The 21,275-nt window shown below is 38.3% G+C and overlaps 1 protein-coding gene across 1 annotated transcript in view; it reads left to right on the forward strand.

Annotated features, from left to right (window-relative positions):
• Kcnh5 (potassium voltage-gated channel subfamily H member 5) overlaps nucleotides 1–21,275 on the forward strand; it is a 420,336-nt gene that overhangs the window by 332,592 nt on the left and 66,469 nt on the right. The window contains exons 9-10 of the mRNA XM_004624802.1: nucleotides 3,390–3,642; nucleotides 16,863–17,059. Of these exons, the coding sequence (XP_004624859.1) occupies nucleotides 3,390–3,642; nucleotides 16,863–17,059 (450 nt within the window). The remainder of the gene's footprint in view (nucleotides 1–3,389; nucleotides 3,643–16,862; nucleotides 17,060–21,275) is intronic.

The following is a 21,275-nucleotide window of genomic DNA, read 5'->3' on the forward strand; positions in this document are numbered from 1 at the left end:
TCTCACTCACTCCCTGGCCTGCACTCTGGGTCTTTTCAGGATCCAGCGGCCTGGGTCGACTCACTCACCCGCCGGGCCTGCGCTCGAGATGTATCTTTCTTGATAGTGGTAGGCCATCACTAAAATCTAAACTTTGTCTTGCCTATATTGTATCTACAGATGGAGCTTGCCAGGGTGTGTAATTCTCGTGAGTCTGTTGCAACTTACTTTTAACTTGTCACTCTGTGGCAGCTGGACATACATCTGTACTTACAGTCAAAATAAAAAATCAGCCAGTGTTATACATGGAGTGAAACAAAAAGACAAGATGTGGGGAAATATAATAAAAATCTTATGATGAGCCACTAAACAGTATTATAAATGTTGGAGCCATTCATGTGCAATCTGAGTCGTGAAAGAATACAAAGACGGAGAATGACTATTGCTGAAACGAATCTACAACAACGTAGTCCTTTATGGTAAAGAGAATCAGAGCAATTTATTTTCCCATTAAACCATTTAATGTCATGTTTGTATATGTATGTATTTCCAAATTTTTCCTCCCTAGCTCTAATTTCATTTTAAATTTGTGAAAAAATATTGAGTAGTGATTAGACCGTCTTCCGTTTCATGCCAACACATTTTAAAAATTCTATCTAGAAACTTACCTCACAGCTCAAATCCAGACTTTAGGCAGGAATGGAAAGTGAAGGAAAATGCTTTTGGTAGTGAACTAAAGCAAGAAGAAAGTGTAGGAATGTACACATTTAGAAAATAGCATTTCTTCGTCCCATGGTATGTGCGGCCAAACTGACTAAACTCATATTCTTTCACTTAATTTTGTTAGTGACCTTCTAAGAGAGGGATGGTCGTTATCCCCTTTCTCAGATGAGGGATTACATGGCGTGCCTTAGCCTGTAGAGTAGGAAGTGGCAGATGTGAACGCAGACTCACTCCTTTGAGACTGATCTTGTGATCTTGCTCTCTTGCCATCGGTGAGAGCCGCAGGTAGCGTGTGTTGCCCGATCGCTTCTCTGACACAACTTTCCCCACTGCATCACAAACGTCCCTGTGTTTGTCTAGTTCCTGTGCTCAAAGTTGGCTCCTGTAGGCCGAGATGATGTCTTTTTTGTCCTTCTACTTTCAGGGATTTGATACAACAGGAAAATCCATGGTAGAAGTTCTGCAAGCACCTATTGAATGGATAACGTTGTTTAAATTGACTCAAGGTTAATATATTAAAGGAAATATTACATTATCATGAAAAAATAAATGGCATAGGGGAAAGTTCCAATGGCTTTTGAAGTTCTGGTAAAATATTCCTTTCCTAGTAGATGAGAATCTTCGTAAAGTTGGGTGAGCTGATTACTGATCCCTGTAGGAATTTTGAGAAGTTATGAAAAACCAACCAACCAACCAAGGGGTTATTGTAATATAAAGTAATATGTACAATATTAGGAAAAGCTAAGATAAGTGATTCTGAAAGCATAATTCATTTATGCTTTATGATGGGATCATCTTTTCTATTGCAAAAAGTGTTTCATTGATAGCCACCAAAAAAAAAAAAAAAGGCTCAGGTGATAGTTTAAGCTGTAGGTGGTTTTCTCTCTCTCTCTCTCTCTCTCTCTCTCTCTCTCTCTCTCTCTCTCTCTTTCTTTCTTTCTTTCTTTCTTTCTTTCTTTCTTTCTTTCTTTCGATTAAATGAAATTAATACAAGGACCAAAGGGCTGGCCAGATAGCTCAATGAATTAAAGCACCTGCTTAGGCAGACACAAGACACAGGGGTCAGAGGTTCTATCCCTGGCCTGCCATGCTGTCCCCACCCCCAGGGCGCACTGAGACAGCGAATGAAACTGGGTGTGGTGGCACGTGCCTGTAATCTCAATGCTTGGGAGGCTGAAAATAGGAGGATCACTACAAGTTGGACCTGTGTAGTGAGACCCTATAGAACCTGCACTAAAAAGGGGGGGGGGTGGCCAGCAAGATAGCTCAGCAGACTAAGCACCTACTTAGGCAAGTGCAGGGAACAGGCTTTGATCTCCAGTACCACAGGCCATGCTGACCCTGTCCCAGGGCAGGCCAAGCCTGCTACCGAGATGGGGTGTGATGGCACACACCTGTAATTCCAGCACTGTGGAGGCTGAAAACAGTAGGAGCACTATGAGTCTGAACTGTGTAGTGAGACCCTCAGATCCTATACCAAATACATTTTTTGAAAAATTAAATGAAGTTAGGATAGGAAAAAAAATCTCCCTTATATGGGTAATTTTTTTTCTTTTGGTGTCAGGAATTGAACTAAGGACCTTGCATTGCCAGACAGGAGCTTGTGCCATTGAGCTATATCCCTGGTCCAAGAACTCCCTTATATTAAAGTATTTTACAGCATGATACAGTGCATGGAGAAAATCAACTTACCTTCAAGTTTGAAAGATTGAAATCATATCAAAGCAAAACATAAAGAACAGCTTACCAAGAGGATCATGGGAATATTCTAAATGAGTTTTCAAGTCTATCTCTGAAGTGGGCAGTACCGAATTCTGTATTCCTATTATTTCAAAGATGTGCCGGTTCAGTAATGATGATGTCCATGTTAGTATAGGTATTTAAATGCCCAGTCAGAAACCTACAGCCAAGGAAAGCACTCTACACCTTGCTGTCTGCCTTAGATCTACCATCGATCCTCTCCTCATGAGTTCTTTGACTTCACATTCTGCTGTTACCTTTCAGCCAAATACTAAAAGCAGCAAGAACTTTGGTACAAAGTGATGTGTCCACCTTGTGGCCTGACATTTCCAGTTACCTAAGCCTTTCAGATGGCAGATGAAAACTTTTTTCCTTTTCCAAACATAAATTGGTTTGAAACAGGAAAATATTTCAAAGAAAAGAAAATGCACCAAGAGTGTAGTTTTCATTCCCGATATAGAGTTGCTGTGGTGCTTCTGTTGACTTTGTTTTCCTGCAGTTGGTTAATGGTGCTGCACCGCCAATGTGGACAGAAGCCTGTAACCCTAAATTTTGATTTTGTTATGAAACAATGCTGAAATATCAGTTAAACAACAACAAGAAAACATGAATACTCTATCTTAGATGATCCCGGAAATGATATTAACTCTCTTTCGGAGATTCCTCTTGACCCCTTGAGGACTGTGTTTGCCATGACAAATTTATTTTCCTCACAGAGCACTTACTACGTGATGTTGTATCAAATGGCTCCCCTGGCCATCATCCTATCTCACTAGATTATCAGCTGCTTGAGAGCAGAACTGTGTCTTGTCAACATTGCTTCCTGGTACGAGCACACTGTGAAAAGCAAGCATAGTCCTAGCCAATAAATGTTTGTTGGATTACTTTCTTTCTGAAATGGCCCCATTCATTTCCCCTCTCATATATCCATCTCTCGCTTTCTTTAGGTCCTCTCCATCTGTCCCAAGGACATGAGAGCGGACATCTGTGTTCATCTAAACCGGAAGGTTTTTAATGAACATCCTGCTTTCCGACTGGCCAGCGACGGGTGTCTGCGAGCCTTGGCGGTAGAGTTCCAAACCATTCACTGTGCTCCTGGCGACCTCATTTACCATGCTGGAGAAAGTGTGGATGCTCTCTGCTTTGTGGTGTCGGGGTCCTTGGAAGTCATCCAGGATGATGAGGTGGTGGCTATTTTAGGTACTGTGAACTTTTCTAATGTAGTAGCAAATACATAATAATTTTAGAGGTTCTGCTTTCTGGGCTTCTCAACATAAATTTCCTTTGTTTCGTGACTTTGGAAATCAGGCCACTAATGAGATGATGAATCTTAATGAATAGTAGTAATGCTGTCTCAGCAAGGGACATTAGTGTTGGTTCACAGCCTAATGGGCTGTGTGAAAGTTTGATTAAACTTGGGCGATAGCAGGACCGCACCTGGAGACTAAAGAGGCTCACTCCCTAAACTGCTTTACCTTCCCTCATTGGTGGATGTAAGTTGGCTTTGGAGTGGTCTTTGGGCTACAAAAGCCGGTGGTTAATCTTGGAGGATGCACACAACATCTAGCTCCAGCCTTTCCTTTAGAGAACAACCCAGAAAAGCTGTGTCATGTGCGCAACTAGTGAGTGGCTTAGGGTGAGCACAGATTATCTTATTATTATTCTGCCTTATTACATTAGACCTAAATAATGAGAGAACAGTGCTAAAGAGGTTCATGGGTCTGACCCATTATATTGGAGTGAGCACAATGCAAATAAATTAGGTTTAGTTTTATACAACTGGTTTTCCATCATCTCCTTAAATGAGGAAAATGATTTGACTAATAATGAATTCACGCTAAAACTCAGAGACCCAGTTGACATTTGTATTAAGAACAACTACAGAGGACCGGGGGATAGCTCAGTAGAATAAGGACTTGCCTGACAATCGTAAGGTCCTGAGTTCAATCCCTGGTACCACCAAAAAAAAAAAAAAAATTATACAAAGATAGTGACCATACATATGGGTGACAAAAATTTTAAATTTTACATATTTAAGAATACTGTAAGATATATGTCTTGGTTAAAAATGTTGCTAAATGAACTTCTAGACCACTTTCTGCTGAAATATCTGCAACAGGTTCAAGAAATCTGCATAAATGTAAAAAGAAGCAATAATAGGGTCAGAGGAGGCTCATTCCTGATTTCCTCTCAGATAAAATAAGTTAGATTTGCAAGATGTCAACTCAATTTTGATCACATTTATCCTGGCGGTGTGTCACAAAAAATGAGCTCCATTTTTAAAGTATTAGATTTTTAACTACTAAGGTCAGCATCCCCATAGCTTGAATGCCACTTATTTTGATAAGGAAAAGATTGACAGATGGGTTTTAGCACACTGCAAAGCAAGACGTGTCTAAGCCAACATAAAAATGAAAAACTGATTTCAAAAGGTACAATTACATGAAAGAAGATAGAGCTCAGAATTGAGAAGAAATGGCCTTTCATAGAAAAGCTTTCTGTAAAGATAGTGAATGATAGAAAATAGTGACAGATGAATGATCGCCATTGTTTATAAACCTTTCCTTAACTGCTTATAGATAATATTACAATTACTGTTAACTTATTGTAGAAACTATTTTTTTTTTTTAGTAAATATGTTGGCTGTCGCATAGCTCTGTCATAGAGTACATGCCTAGCATGCAGGAAGCCTTGGGTTCGATATTCACCACTGAAAAATAAAAACAAAGGAAAAAGAAAATAATGCTTTCTAGTTAAAACTTGTTACGCTGTGTTTGCTGGAGTATAAAAAGTATATACAATCCTTCCTAAGTATGTGTACCACCAGAATGATCCTACAGGGTATAATAAAGCATGATTTGCGCTACAACTATTCTTGCTTACTTAGGGAGGGAGAGACGACTCAGCCTCAAAAATATTATTTTGTTTTCCTGAATGTCCCTGTCATTGAGGAGTGGTGGGAGCTGACATCGCTGTACCACATGGAAGTCCGTGCTGTCTGTGTGCATCACCACGGACTCACTGCATTTGTTTGGCCCTATTTTCTTCATTCTAGCTGTGCCTTGGTGACTCCTTTTCTCAAAGAGGGTTGGGGCAAATCCTGAGTACAGGGCTTCTGGGCTGGGTCTGCTACCATGGGATCATTTGTTCATTGAGACAGACAAAAATGCATTTTCTTTTCATTTTAAAATAAAATGGAACCTGGTTTTCCCCAGCGATACAGTAAAAATAACTAGAGGCCCTGGGTATTAGATCAGGCTCATCAGATATCTGTCACATTTTATTTATTTGAGTGTGTGGTTTTTGTTTTTCTTCCTCGAAAAAAATTTCAAGATGCCAAGACTTTTCATATCTTGACTTAACGAGTTAAATTATATGTGCACCTCTCTGATAACCTTCTTCTCTCTTTTTTTTCCTTCTATTGGACTCTAAGAAAACCTGGTTTACCCAAGAAGCAGTTAAGCTAGGATTTTTTTTTAAACATTCTGATTGATTAACAATGGTTTATGAAAATAGAGAAAATACTAATTCACAGTTTTGCATTTGACATTTTAATGACTGTCCTTGTGATTCTTGGTCATTTTTTGATCCCTTTTATAATTCAGCTTCTTATTTTGGGTAGCTTAATTTGGAACAACTGCAAACTTAAACTTTGCAAAAATATCAGGATATACCCTACGATCTGTCTATCTTTAGGTTCTGCCTTAATGAGTAAAGTTCTATCTTGATGAGGTTTTCTTACTTTTATTTAACGGGTCTTGCTCTCTCACATGTATTCATTTAGAAAGGAGGGCATTATAAATTTAATTGGAATTTCTGAATCCAAAAGCAGGTGCTGTTTTCTTCTTTTGGATCCTTGCCTCCATACAGGCTCTTGGAAGATACATAATTCTTTGGTGTGTCAAAAGTGCTCAGGGTTTAATGAATACATTCTGAAGCATAACTAATTAATGGAAAGATAAAAGATGTAGTCAACAAATACTTCTTTTTTAACACAGGAGGATGACTTTGAGATGTTTTGCTAAATAGGATATATGAATATAATTGCGGTTCGTGTCTTTTATCGATTGAAGTTCTTTCAGCCTCTTACACTCCCACCTTCTTTTGACCTTCATACTTTTTTATGAAGCACAAAGAATTCCAAATTAAGTTCATGATGCATACGTAACATTTTATATTCTTTAATGTCTTCTTTTTAGTTTCTACTGTATAATTACTTCATGTGAACAGATTTATTAGTATGGTTGTAATAGCCAGGTTACTACTAAATATCTTGACAAGTATATTGTACCTTTCAGAGGTTTAAAATTGCATTTTCCCACTAACAATAGACCCTACTCCTAACACATTTTGTACATATTCACATTTTTGTCTTTTCCGTCTTTATTGATTATTAGAAGCATAGGGTTAGAGTTCTTACACTAAGACAGTCTCTATTTTAATCCTTTTAATTATAACTTTGAATTCCTAAGAGCTGCACTTGTTTATATAGTATCTGAATAGAAATGTTAAATATTGTTCTAGGCTTGGTAGAAGGAGGTGGAACAGAGGAAAGAAATGACAGAAACTAAATGGACTGAATAGCGTAAGAAAGTTTTCAGCACTTACACTAACATCTTATTTTAATTAGACCTCGTTATTTAAATTCCATCTCTGTAACATTTGTATATTGTCAGAGGAAACTTAAAATTGATGCTCTCAAAATTAAAAATTTGTTCCTAAAATTTATATTTATTCCAAAAAGAAAAAAAACCCTGAGATGTGAATGCATCCTATTTTTCTATTTGAAGAAACTATGACAATGTGACTTCTAAGCAGTGGCTAAGATTTTTTCTTGCATGAATTTGTGATGAGGAGTCAAGTGCTTCACACCTCAAAGGTTTTAAAGGGCTTTTCCAAAGTTCCAGAAAATTGTTTTCTTCTTTGTGACATTTCTGTGTTTTGGATGCTAAACTGTGAAAATTGTAGATCTGCCCCATATATTATGGAGATAAGGTTCATTAATTGTGATTTTTTTTTAAGTAAAGGGAAAATCAGTTTTCTTTTTTCATGAATACATACTTGTCTCACTTTAAATGTTCTTTTAACCATTTGCAGTCCTAGTACTTTAAGCTTAACTTCAAACTATCTCCCCAGCAAGCTTTGAAATTAAGTCTTACTTATTGTATTTCCTTGGTATCTCTTACTCCTATCTTTAGCGTTACCACAACAGGTCATAAGTCATTATAAGTTTGGTCCTAAGTCATTTCTCTACTCTGAAAGACCTACCTGCCCAAAATATGTCCTTGGCTTCAACTTCCAATTCTAGATAATACTACCACCAAAGTACTTACCTTAGAATACATCAGTTTCCTCTTTGGATTTCCTACCATTCCTAGCATCTTGAGGATGAAGTGTAGCTTCTACCACAGCGTATGAGGCTACTTAGGTCCTGGTCTTCATCTTCTGTGCCCCCTTTTCTTGTGCCATTCCCTCCCCTACCTTGTACCAGCTATGCTGAACTTCAAGAAACTCTCTGAGTTCTATGAAACTCTTTTACTGCTTTTGAATATACTTGTTCTTTTCTCAGTTTAGCTTTATCTTCATTTTAGTTGTATTTCTCTTGATTCACTTTATTATTTAAGTTGTTCCTTTGTTGTCCTCATCAGGTTAACTTCCTTCATGCTGTGCTTCCAGTGTACATGATTATACAGGATTCTTCACACTGGACTAGTCAGCTTTATCCTTGTTGGACAAAACACCAATACTTGTAATGTAAGTTAGGAGAAGTTTAACTTGGCTCAGCATTTCAGAGGATTCAGTTCATGGTCATCAAGGCAGAAAAATCGTGGTGGAAGTTGAGGCAAAGCTGTTGTTCACTGTGGCCAGGAAAGAGAGCAGAGGAATAGAGCTAGAGAAGAAAAGATAAGAGATCAGACATAGATCCTGAGGCCATACCTACACAAACCACCCAAATACACCTAGCAGTATACTCTACCTTTGTAGAAGATCTCAAATGATCAAGTTGATATTCTACACAGCCCATATCTAAATCCTTATCAACTTCACACTGAAACACATTTACTTAAGTCATACTTAATGAATTCAGTAGTAAGCTTTTAATTCTGCCTAACAATTACACTGCATACAACTGGAAATGTCAAATTAATTAGTGCACTGCCCTTAGTATCAGTTTTCTGAAAATTCTTAGAGCATGGAATAAATGGATACAGATTTTCTGCCACAGTGTAACACAAGTGGTCAGCTTCTCTTCCAACTACCAGTGAAACCCTTGCTTGAAAATGAAAACTCCTGAGCCTGGCCTTCATCGTCCACATTCATATCAACTTTCTGGTCTTCTGAGGTCTGACCAGAATTATTCATCAGACACTGATTACTTCATTCCAAGGCTTCTGTAGCCCGTATCTGAAAATTTTTCCTTCCACATGCCAGTTCCAAAGGTTTCAGAACCACATGGTCAGGCAGTGACCCCCTTTCCCTGGTACCAATTTTCTGTATTATTCAGGTTTCCTGTTGCTGGACACAGTACCTGACATAAATGCCTGGAAAAGGACAGGTTTCATTGACTCACATTTTAAGGGATTCAATCCATGGTTGACTGGCTCCAAGGCTGAAATATGGTGGAAGATGGACCAGTGCTACTCAGTTCATGGCAGCTAGGAAGCTGAGCAGGGAAAAGTACTAGAGAGGAAGGTGAAAGGACCAAGTACAGATCCACCACTCTTCCACGACTCACTCCGGCGCACTCAGAAGAGTGCTCTGCCAGTCCACCAGGTAGATCCCAAAGCCATTCAGTTTAGCACTGTACCAAACACCAGAAACACTTCTCATTTTTCATCTTTTGTCCTCCTGTGAACACTTAAGAGCTTTTACTCATTTTCATATCTCTCATATCTGTAGCGCCCTTAGATCGGTTCTCAGTAAAGGTTTTCTCAGTGAATCAAATTAGCTAGTACTTTGTGATAGAAATTCCTTCATAGCTGTTTCAATTGTGATAACTTATAAAGTGTACTATGTTGCCACTTTCTACTTGAGACATGGGCTCCTATCTCTTTCTCATTGACTAGATGCCTATTGTAAATGTATTTATTAAAATATTAGATCTAGCTTTAATTTATATCTATTATGGACTGAAGACATTTTACTACAGTTAATTGGCAATTTGAAAGCAAAAGAAGGGTGAATTATCTTAGGCTACTCATACCAACTGTAATAAGTCACTCCTTTTTTCTTCTCTATTAGTGACCCCTACTATTGAACAGGAATCTAATTTATACTCTTGTCACTGATTATGATAGAAAAACTAAATTAAGTGCACTGAATAGGACTTAGCTTTAATACCAAAAAATGGCATTTACCATGCCAACAATTAGAATAAAGGGTTCAACACATCAGAATTAATCTTATTAGAATATATACATATAAGAATTAAAGGAGTATCAAAGAAAAATTATATTTATGGTCAATAAGGGAGTCCCCAATTTCAATAAAATATAGAGTCTATTTGTACAATTTGATCTTAATATTTATCAATATTTTAAAAGTATATTTTTGAAGAATATATTCAGGCTCTTTTGAAAGTCTAATTTGGGCTTCCAGATAGCTCAGAAGATTAAAGCACCTGCTTAGGCAGACACAGGGACCAGGGTTCAATCCCCGGCGTACAGTGCCGTCCCTGTCACGGGGCGCAATGAGATGGTGATTGAGACTGGGTGTGGTCATGCACTCCTATAATCCCACTGCTTGAGAGGCTGAAAACAGGAGGATAGCTACCAGTCCAATCTGTTTAGTGAGACCCTGTAGACTGTGTGCTAAATACATAAAAAAGAAAGTCTGATCTAAAATGTTGTTAGTTATTTTTTGAGTACTTTCTATCTTATATTCATTTTTAGGTCAAATTTTAATTAACCTTGTGAAGGAAGTATTGTCTTTGTCTTCCAGATGAAGAAACATGAGCCAGTATAGCTAATTCAAGGCTTCTGTACACCTAAAACCTCCACTAGAGGTGTTTAGGAGTGAAGCCCACTGGGCCTTGCTGGGCTCACTGATCAGGTGACAGAGCTGCTGGGTACTACAGTGGAAATGAATTTTCCCAGGGTGCTTCAGGATTGCAGGAATGGCCAAAATCTTTGCAGTTTTTCCAGGGGAAGGTGGAGTGTTTAACTCTAGTTCTCCTACCTGTGCTGCCTTGGGACTAGTGTCAAGTCTTTTGCCAGTTTCTCTGTCTTTCCCTTAACTGTTGACATTCTCCAAAAAGGGTGGAACTTGTTTTCTTGTTTTGACATAGCAAATATGCATGATACCAGCAATGCCAAGATGGTAATAGACCAGTCATATCCAAAACCACCCAAAGTTTCCTTGTGTCATTTCGTGGTTTGTGGTCAGGATACCTAACATGACATCTACCCTTTTAATAGATTTTTGTTGCTTTGTGGTTATTGTGGGGCTCATATAAAACATTTTATAATTATAATAGTTTATCTGAAGTTGATAAACAATTTCAGTTGCATAAAAATGCTTTAGAATTTTATCAAACCTATAATTTATATTTTTGACAAAATTCACTTCTTTTTATATGGAGTATACCTTTGCTGTTGTAGCTGTACTTATTTTCAGACCATTTTAACATTTATACTAGAGAGTTGAAAGATTACACACCATTATTGTAATGGGATATTCTAATTGGGCTGTGTATTTACCTTTACTGGAGTTTATACTTTTTATGTGTCCATGATACCAGTTATCATCTTTTTCTTCCTGATTGAAGAACTATTTGACATATTCCCTATAAGGCAGGTCTAGTGTGACACAACTGACTGTCTTCCCACTAAGAACTGATACAATGCAGAATACACACTGTTGTCCCTTCAGCACAGTACTGGAAGGAAGTTGGAGCAGAATCAATTAGATCCCCCAGAAAAAAAGCAAGCATCTAAGTCAGAAAGGAAGAAGTGAATGTATCATTCTTTGTAGATGATGCGATCCTGTATGTGGAAAACCTCAAATAATTCCTAGCAAAGTCTTATAATAATAAATGAATTATAACAAAAATTAGCATGCAAACATCAGTAGCCTTTCTACACATAAAAAATGATTTACTTGGAAGAGAAATAAACACAATCACGTAAACTATCATCAAAAAATAAAATTCTTAAGAATAATTTTAATCAAAAAAAGAATAATTTTAATCAAAATGGAAACAGATTTGTACTCTGAAAACATTGATGAAAAAGACTCAAGAAGACACAATTAAATGATTTAAAATTCACTCTAAAATTATGGAAATCAGAACAGTACAGTACCAAAACAAAATAATGGAACAGATTAAGTGTCTAGAAATAGATACATACATATACCCAACTTAGTTTTGACATGGGCGTCTGGAGAACACAATGGGGAAAAGAATAGCTCTTTCAAAAATAGTGGTGGAAAGAAGAATAGAATTGGACCTTTGTCTACACTGTACCCAAAAGCCAGCTGAAAAATGCATCGAAGACATACATAAATGTAAGACATGAAACTATTAAACTCCTAGAAAAGAACAAAGGAAAAGCTTAACATTTGTCTTGGCAGAAGTTTATGTTTATCACACTGAAAGTGCAAGCTGCAAGAACAATAAATAAAGAAAGAAAAGAAAAAAATGGGACTACATCACTGTGAAGCCTGTCTGTATGTCAAAGAAGACAGTCCAAGAAATGAAAAGGCAGCCTATGAACTCGGTAAAAAATGTATTTATAAACCATATATCTGGTAAGAAGCACATAGCTAAAATAAGAACTGATTCAACCCAACATAAAAACAAATGCCCAGATAACCTGTGAGACATAAGCAAACCAGCAGAACAAAAAGTACCACGTGGCCAGTGTACTCACTGTATTCACTGCAGGCCCTTCCTGCATCGTCAGGGAAAGAGGCAACAAAAACAACACAAGTGTCACTTCAGACCTGTCTAGATAGCTAGTATATGCAGTTCAAAGCATGACAAGCATTAGCAAGTATGTGAATACAAGGAATACTGATGGGCATGTAGATTAGTACAGCTGTTATGGAAGAAATCCTGTAATGAATGAAAGAATAAGAAATGTGGGTTTGAGGGGTGTGTGTGTTATTAATCCTTGTACAAGAAGATTCACAACATGGATCATCCTGGAAGATGCTATTCTAATTGAAGTAAGCCAGACTCATAAATAAAAATATTGTACGATCTCATTCTAGGTGGAATCTAAGGAAAAAAGGTCAATTGAATAGATGTAGAAAATAAACTGGTAGGGGCCGGGGAGATGGCTCAGTAGGATAAGCGCTTGACTGGCAAACGCAAGGATCTGAGTTCAATCCCCGGTTCCGCAAAAAAAAAAAAAAAAAAGAAAAGAAACTGGTAGTTACCACAGTCAGGGTCGGGTAGATAGACATAGGGAGGTATATGAGATTGGATAGAAAGTAGCAGATATCTGATACATAACACAAGGAAACTAATTAATAAAATTAAATTATATTAGGGATTTTTATTAAGTAGGTATTAGTTGCTCTTGATACATGTAGCACACAATAAGATGAGGTGATTGATGCTTTGCTTTCCTTCCATATGGAAACCATTTTACCATTCAGATGTACCTAGCCACATCACATGTAAAGCTCAGGTATGCATAATAAAATATTTTTTAAGAGGGAGAACTACGCACGAATTAAAATACATTGTGAAGAAAACCCATCAAATGGAGCCATTATTACATCCCCCAGAGTGCAAAAAACTACTACAGTAATATTCCAGTGATATTTTATGAAGGATCTGTTGCATATAATAATTAGCTATATTCACTGATGAATAACTGTTAATAATTACGCATTCATCCCCTTCATGTCATTAACTTACCCAATAATGCATCTCACAGTAAAAATATTGGGCTGTGAAATCAGCACTGTGGGGGACCTTAATCCACACACACACCATTGTTTCCGTGACTCCTTTAATTATGTTGTAGCTATCTCTATGTATCCTTAAAGTTTCCAGTGTTTTGCTGTATGAATCTTTAGTATTAACTTCTGTTTTACAGCCATGTTTCCTGTGGCTTAGCAGTGAAATACTTCAAAAGATTTGATGCGAAGAACTGAGAAAATATAAATAGACCAAACAACAACTTTCATGTTCAGTGCAAGTTTTTCTCCTATTTTAGGGATTTGAGGGAGGTTAGTTCACTCAAGCTCTAAAATGTTTATAGCTGAGATTACTTGCACTGGCAGGACATGACCTAAAAACCACCATCAGATAGTCTGTATTCGTGAAAATGCATAGAATTCCAAGTGTTCAAAGTGTGTGGGTCTTAGCAGTGAAGGAAAGGGGATTACTGCATTGGAGAAATAGGGTCCACAACCACTGGTCCTTGCAGATGAGTGTGAATATCCTTGGTATGTCCTCAAGGAGGGCATGAGCCAGCTTTGCCACATTTGGTCAAATCATTCACGGACTTATGCCCATCTTCCCAGAAGTGCCATAAATTTATTGTGAACTGAGCACCCATGAGTTGATATAGGAAGCCAAGCAAAGCAAACATATTTTGAACTGACTGATGAGATTCATATCCACTTTATGCATTGCAGAGCCTAATGGGAAGTGAATTACAACATTGGGAGTAAAATGAGTCACATATGTTGATTTTGCCCTGCTTGGCTAATTTGGGGGGAAGAAGCAGAGGTTGAAGTTTATTATGAGCTAATACTCTAGTTTATCATTCGCCCTCATCAGAGATTTATTTCCCCATAATAATAAAAGTAGATAAATAATTTAATGTTTTAATCTTTTGGTTAGAAACAGGATCAGAATTTTCATTTCATCAGTTAGAATACAATGTATAATGTATCTCTGAATGCCTGCACAATGAAAAATGGTGTATCATGGCAAACCTTTCCAAGCTTTCAATAAAAACTAAGAGCCTGCCATGGGACGCATGCTACAGGCTCACTACCACTGATCTTTACCGAGAAGAGGACATTACATTTTTGTATTAACTCTTCCAAACTATGTATTTAAAAATCAATGAATATTAATATATCATTCTACATATCTATATACATGTTTTATGATTTCAGTGTTATAAAAGGTTAGGAGACATCTGTTAAAATAGTTTAATATCTTTAAGCAAAATTTATGCAAATTTACTATAGGAAAATTTGGAAAAGAGTACGCAGAGAAAATTACTTAACATACCACTTGAAGCCATATTTGCTTTATTTAAGTGAAAGTTTTTCTAGTCTTGTGTCTTTGCCCTTTATCTCCATTTATTATCAATTGGAAAATTAATAGCAATATGAAATACTTTATATGAGACTATAATTATAACATGTGGTATACTTTGATTTTTATTAAGAAAAAAATTCTTTTTGGGGGGCAGTTACGGGGAACTGAACTCAGGACCTCACTCTTGCCAGGCGGGCATTGCTTCCTGGATCCCGTGCAGGTCCCTCAGCCCGCTGGCACAGATCCTTTATCTTGCAGGCATGGAGTCTCTAGCTTCCACCACTGACCTTTACCCCTTCCCAGTGCAAATCCTGGAAGTGGGACTGCATGAGACATTGTCATGGGCTCTAGGCCTCCAGCTGAGCTTGTGGGAGACATTGCTATGGACTCTAGGTTTTCAGCTGGACTCATAGGCTATCAGGATCCAAACCTTCAGCAGGATTCTTTGGTCTTCAGTGTGTGGACAAATGTCCTACACTATTTATATAAGATTCTTTGGGTGATTATAAAATAATCTTATAACATGTGTCCTGTGTTGTGTTGTTCTTCTTACTAAACCCGCAAACCATGACAGAGTTTTGTAAGTAAATTTGTTACTTTCATAATTTAAAATATATCTACAGTTGGAATTACTAGTTCAATGAAAATGCCATGTGCAGATTTATGAAACTCACTTGTGAAAAAAGAGGTTGGGGTTGTCCTAAGTTTCTGTAGCTGAGGTCTCACTTAGGTTATCGTGGGCGGGACAGCCCTCCAGACTGTAATTGAGACCTAGATCTCTACTGCTCCTTCCTTGGACAAATGCGCAGCTGTCAGACAGTTCCTTGAGCCTTTCACCAATGCCAGTAGCTATAAGGAATTGTTCTGAGGGTCCATAAGCAAATGAATTATTTAAAATTAATTAAACACCGTGGCTATTCTATGGAGATTGCATGGTGCTTCTGACCACTTCCTGCATAAGGCGCATGTGCACACTGTCCCCCATGCTCCAGTGCTCCTCCTTGTTGAACCCCAAGTGTCCTGGTTCTCAAGAGCGTCTTCCTCTCTGTTTTCATGGACAAGGATTCAGCGACATCTCTTCTGCAACCTCTGTCTTTGTTTTTCTCTCTTATTTCTGATTGCACTATATTTTCTCTCTGATGGTTTGATTGTCCTAAAGGATTATATCTTTCTTCTTTCTTTCCTTATTCTGATTTTAATCTGTGTTACATGCACACATACCTGTGTGTCTCACTGCTTAGAGCGCAGAAAGAATAAGTCATCCTAACAGTGCCTTGTGGAAGGTTTTTTTTTTTTTTCTTTCTCACCTGGGTCAATCCCTCTTATCTCTTCCATTTTAAGACTTTCTCATAGAAATCAAGCAAAGAAAGAAATTGCGCACATGCCAGGCAGCTCTAAGGAAGTGTCTTAGCAGAAGAGAATCGGACATTGGACTCCACCTCATTGCCTTTATTTGAGGAGCTAACCATTCCTGATTTGGAATGGCGAATGGTTGAGCTTAGGCCATTAGTGGATGGTACCGTGAAATGAATATGTAACTTGCATGTTTTTTCAGAAAACCATCTACATTTGACTGTAGTACAGTTTTATTAATAGGACAGTCTATGGGATAACACACCTGTGCCTCCATGTTCTACATAGATCAAGTCCTTAAGCTGAAGACTCGCAGATGGGAAGCTCTTGGCCTGAGCCCTGCACCCTATGCAAGGTTGGACAGGTGTAGAGGGAAGGGCGCCCTTTGGGGCTAAGACGGGCAAGGTTTACTCTGCTTGGAGCACAGTATTTAGTTACCCATGTAGCTGAATATATGTTGCATCAGTTTTAGATCTGTAAAGACTATCACAGCCTGTCTTTGCATATTGCAGTTTATTTTCTTCTACCACAGAAGAGGGACTACAAAAGATAAAAGTGAATAGTTATTTCTTCTCCTTTTGCTCAGAATAGGAAAAGTTCAAATGGTAGAAGCTAAGGAAGTCGTGTGTTGAATTGAGATTTTTGGCATCTCTCTCCATTTATCTTTATTTGTGCCACTCCAGATCTCTATCAAGTCATGAATTCAGGGTGATACTGATTTACTTGTCATGTGAAAGCGAGGTGCCATGCTGTGTATATGTAAACAGGATCTTGTTTTCAAACATAGTGATGAGAAGTGTTGTAGGTACTGATGGTGGGTCTTAAACTTTTCCAGGAAAAGGCGATGTATTTGGAGATATCTTCTGGAAGGAAACTACTCTTGCTCATGCCTGTGCGAATGTGCGGGCTCTGACGTACTGCGACCTGCACATCATCAAGCGAGAAGCCCTGCTCAAAGTCCTTGACTTCTACACCGCATTTGCAAACTCCTTCTCCAGGAACCTCACGCTGACATGCAATCTAAGAAAACGGGTATGCTTTCCAAGGCTACTTGCCCTTATTCATATCTAGAGGGTTAATATGTCATGTATGCTCCATTAGCTGAGAAATGGAAAAGTTATTTAATAGCACCGTGTAGCCCTCAGTATGTAGTGATGTATGGAATATGCTTTCCCTTTATATATATTTTGATTTTTAAGGGAAAATGACACCCTAATTACATGAGTAAATCCTTGAGCCTTTATCATTTAAGCAAAAATGAAAAATAGGCTTAAGAAGAAACAAATAGGGCCGGCCAGATAGCTCAGCAGACTAAAGCATTTGCTCTTGCAAAGTGCAGGGACCGGGTTTTGATTCTTGGCACCTCATGCCAAACCAACCCCACCCCCGGGGCACTCTGAGACGGTGAGGGAGACTGGACATCCTAGCTGGCTCCTGTAATGCTAGCACTTGGGAGGCTGAAAACAGGAAGATCACTGCGAGTCCAACCTGTGCAGTGAGACCCTGTAGATCCTGTACTAAATATATTTTAAAAAATTAAAAGAAGAAACAAATGAACTTTAAACCATACAATGACATAAATAATTATAATGCTGTCATAAAATGAACGTCAATGTATTTTACTTTATTAAGTATGTATTTCTTGAAAGCTGGTAAGGTTAAGCTGGTTGAATATTTTTCATTCTCAAGTCTCTATAAACCCTTCTTCTCATTTAGTAATTAATTCACAAAGCTTTCTCTCCATTAATTCTTTCAAAGAACACTATCTCAAAAATTAATTAGCCACAATGACATATCCTACAAATTGCTATAGGAATACTTTGCTTTTCACTGTTGTTGCAAATTTAATCTTCATTACCATTTTCTTTTTTTATTGATGAGTGTGACACAAATTTAATTTGCATAAGGAAATCTCCTAGCTCTGATTTATAGGTCACTGGGCATTGGCTAGGGTTCCTTTCTTGCCAGAAATGAAGTATATGTTTGGATAACAGCACTTAAGGAATTTAATCTAAAATGATTGCCTGTCTACAGAGAAGTATTTTGAAATAACTGTTCTTTCTTTCCACTACCCCTTAAATAAAACATTTGTTGCTGTTAACATGAATGAAAGCCATCAAACCAAAGCCAAATTAATGTCTGTACGGTACCAATGTAGAAATGAAATAATTAAAAGTCAATGTGATTCCTACTCAGGACTCTAAGGGGAGACAAGAGTAGCAGGAATGGTATTCATATTGGCTGTTTGACAGCATTGGATCTATATTTGAGCAACGTTTCCAGCTTATACTTTTGTTAACAAGTAGTCCTTAATGTTAGATTATACACAGCATCCTTGCTCACATCCCTTTAGATGTGAATATTATGTGAAACACAAGTAGTAGGTCATTAGCACAGGGATAGGTGGGGCCGAAGCTGCCACATAGCAGCTTTCGTATTTGACATTTGAAAACTCAGAATCCACTTGGCCTCTGCTCTGCTTTTAGGGTTTCAAGTTCCAACAGGCATCCAGTTGGGCACTAAAATTGGTCAGATTTAAAATATTCTTCCCGTTCTGCAAGATTATCAAAGCCCTGATCCAAATCTTTGGGACAGATCTTATCTATTGGTATCTCCCTCGAAACCCATCTCACTGGATGTTCGCAATAGCTCTGTGAAATAAACCAGGCAGTTATTTCTCAGGGTCAATGAGGTTAATATTAAGCAGCCCGCTGTCATTTCTGTGATGCAGTGCGTCAAAGAAACATAATTAAAACAAATAGAAAATAAATTTATTTTTCTCCGAGTAGAAAATAAATTGTGATTCTTTAAACCAGGCTCATCCTGAAGCTCTATTGCTTGTTCTCCTGTGACACACACAAAGGAACTCAAACCTCAGCAGTGGAGAGAATGGAGTCCACAAACTAGTGTGGGTACCTCTCCTAGAAAGACAAGCTCAAGACAGACAGTTTGTGTTTTGGTTTTGTTTGATCTTGTTTTAATGGGATCCAGGAATGAGTGAAAGATGTGCCTATCCGTACATGTATACTGGTGTGCAAAGTTGTATTAGATGGCTTTTTCCCTGATACCTGTTCCCTATTACAGAATGTGTCACTTTTTAATAGTCTCTGCCTGGTTGCTTTTGATGGATTGTTTCAGTAACATGGCCAATGGTGGGAAGAGGGTATATTGTCAGTGTCACTTTATTCTCAGAAAAAAAAGGAAAAGAGAAACTGTGCTAAAAGTCTCCCAGTGACATATAATATAAACTACCCTTTTGAAAACCCTTATTTATTTATTGTATTTTAGTACAGGGTCTACAGGACTCACTATGTAGATTGGACTCATAATGATCCGCCTGTGTTCAGCCTCCCAAGAGCTGGGATTACAGGTGTGTGCCCCCACGCCCAGTCTCAATGTGTTCCTGGAGCTGGGCCAGCAGGGCAGGCCAGGGATCAAACCCTGGCTGCTGTGTCTGCCTAAGCAGGTGCTTCAGTCTGCTGAGCTATTTGGCCAGCCCTGAGAACCTATTTTAAATAGCCAGGAATATGAGCAAAATTTTACATGACAGTGTAAATATGTAATAATGCTATTAAATATTTACAATCCACAAATAAGGCAAAATAGCCTTCATTTCATTCTCAAGGAGTTTGAGATTCTCAGATGGATACTGAGAGTTGACAGGTAAGTTATGGATCTTCCTGGGTTTGATTCTGTCTCTGCTGTTTTTTAAATCCAGAACTTTTATAAGCTCTACCATATTGCTTTAGCTTGTTAATGTAGCTTAGCTGGGGTTTTTCTGCAGCTGTATTTCACTGATAAACTCATATGTAGAGCTTCTCAGTTACGCATTCACTTTCTTCCACATTGATTTGTAATAGAAATAGTGTGTTCTTGTTGCTTATATTGTAAATGTTATTACACTGAAATGTTTTTGTCAATCGTATGACCAAAGTCATATCCTCAGTATGCTCGGAATCACGATACCCTCCTACACAGAGGTTAAAAGCATGCTCCTGAAAATAAAGAGAGCTGATTTTGACCCTGCTTTGGTTTGTGTCTCGATGTCCTCCCAAAGCCTCATGCAGTGCCAGGGCTGTGGGCTTCTGGAGTTTGTGATTAGTTCATGACCCAGTGCTGACACTATGGGCATGAGTGATACCCCCGTCCTCGGGTGGCTAGTGTGAATTCAGTATAAAGAAGGGCGAGAGGCTTGTTCTCTGCCTCAGCCGCGGCTGGTGCTCCTCCTTTTTTGCTCTTGTTGTCATGATATTTTCCACCACCATGAGCTGCTGCCCTCTGCCATGTGCCACTCTGCCTTGGAGCCAGCTGAGTGTGGACTGAAACCTCCACAAACTGTGAGCTAAATAAACTTTTCCTTCCATTATTCTGGGTGTTGGGTATTTTGTCCCAGCAAAGATGAAAAGTAACCAAGACACATCCCAAGTTTCCAACTCTAGTTACATGACTTTTCGCAGTGGTTCACTAGAGAAGTTTGTGTAGTGTAGAATTTTCCGTGCTAGGATTTAATAGGACCGTTATTTAGCTACCTGCATCCATCTCCATTAGTGAAAAGCCAGATGCCTCATAGGAAAACATAGATCCTTTGAAACATATTTAGACTCTTCTATGTAAAAGTTCTGGAGCAGTTGCTACCAATATTACCTAGCAGTTAGATCAAGGGTTTAAAGAGGGTTTTTTTTGTTTTTGTTTTTGTTTTTTTGCCAAGGACCAGAGGGTAAGTATTTTGGACCTCATGGGCCAATCTCAGCTACTCAACATTGTCAATGTACTGTGAAAGCAACTGCCTTAACCATGACAAAATACCATAATCTGGTTAGTTTACATAACAAGAGGTTTTTCTCTCCAGTTTTTGAGGCTGAAAAGTCCAAGAACAAGTTCCCATACAACTTGGTTTCCTGGTGTGAGCTCTCTGGGTCCCACATGACGATCTTCTCAATGTATCTTTGCATGATAGAGGCAGGAGCAAGCAAGCTCTGGAAGCCCCTTCTTATCAGGCACTAACCCCATCATGAATGCCCCACCCTTGTGAAGTCATGTAAATGTAATTAACTTCTAAAATCCAAGACACTGGGAGAGTGCTTCAATGTAGGAATTTAGGAAGGGGGAAAAAGTCAACCCACAAGAGCAGCCGTGGAAAATATGTTAATAAGTGAATTTTTTAATGTTTCCATAAAACATCCTTTATGAAACAAGTGGCTGTCTAAGGGCCTTCAGAGTATTACCTGCTGAAAGCAAGGATTGAAGT

The sequence above is a fragment of the Octodon degus genome, unplaced genomic scaffold (genome assembly GCF_000260255.1).
Source record: "Octodon degus isolate 3935 unplaced genomic scaffold, OctDeg1.0 scaffold00007, whole genome shotgun sequence".
Lineage (NCBI taxonomy): Eukaryota > Metazoa > Chordata > Mammalia > Rodentia > Octodontidae > Octodon > Octodon degus.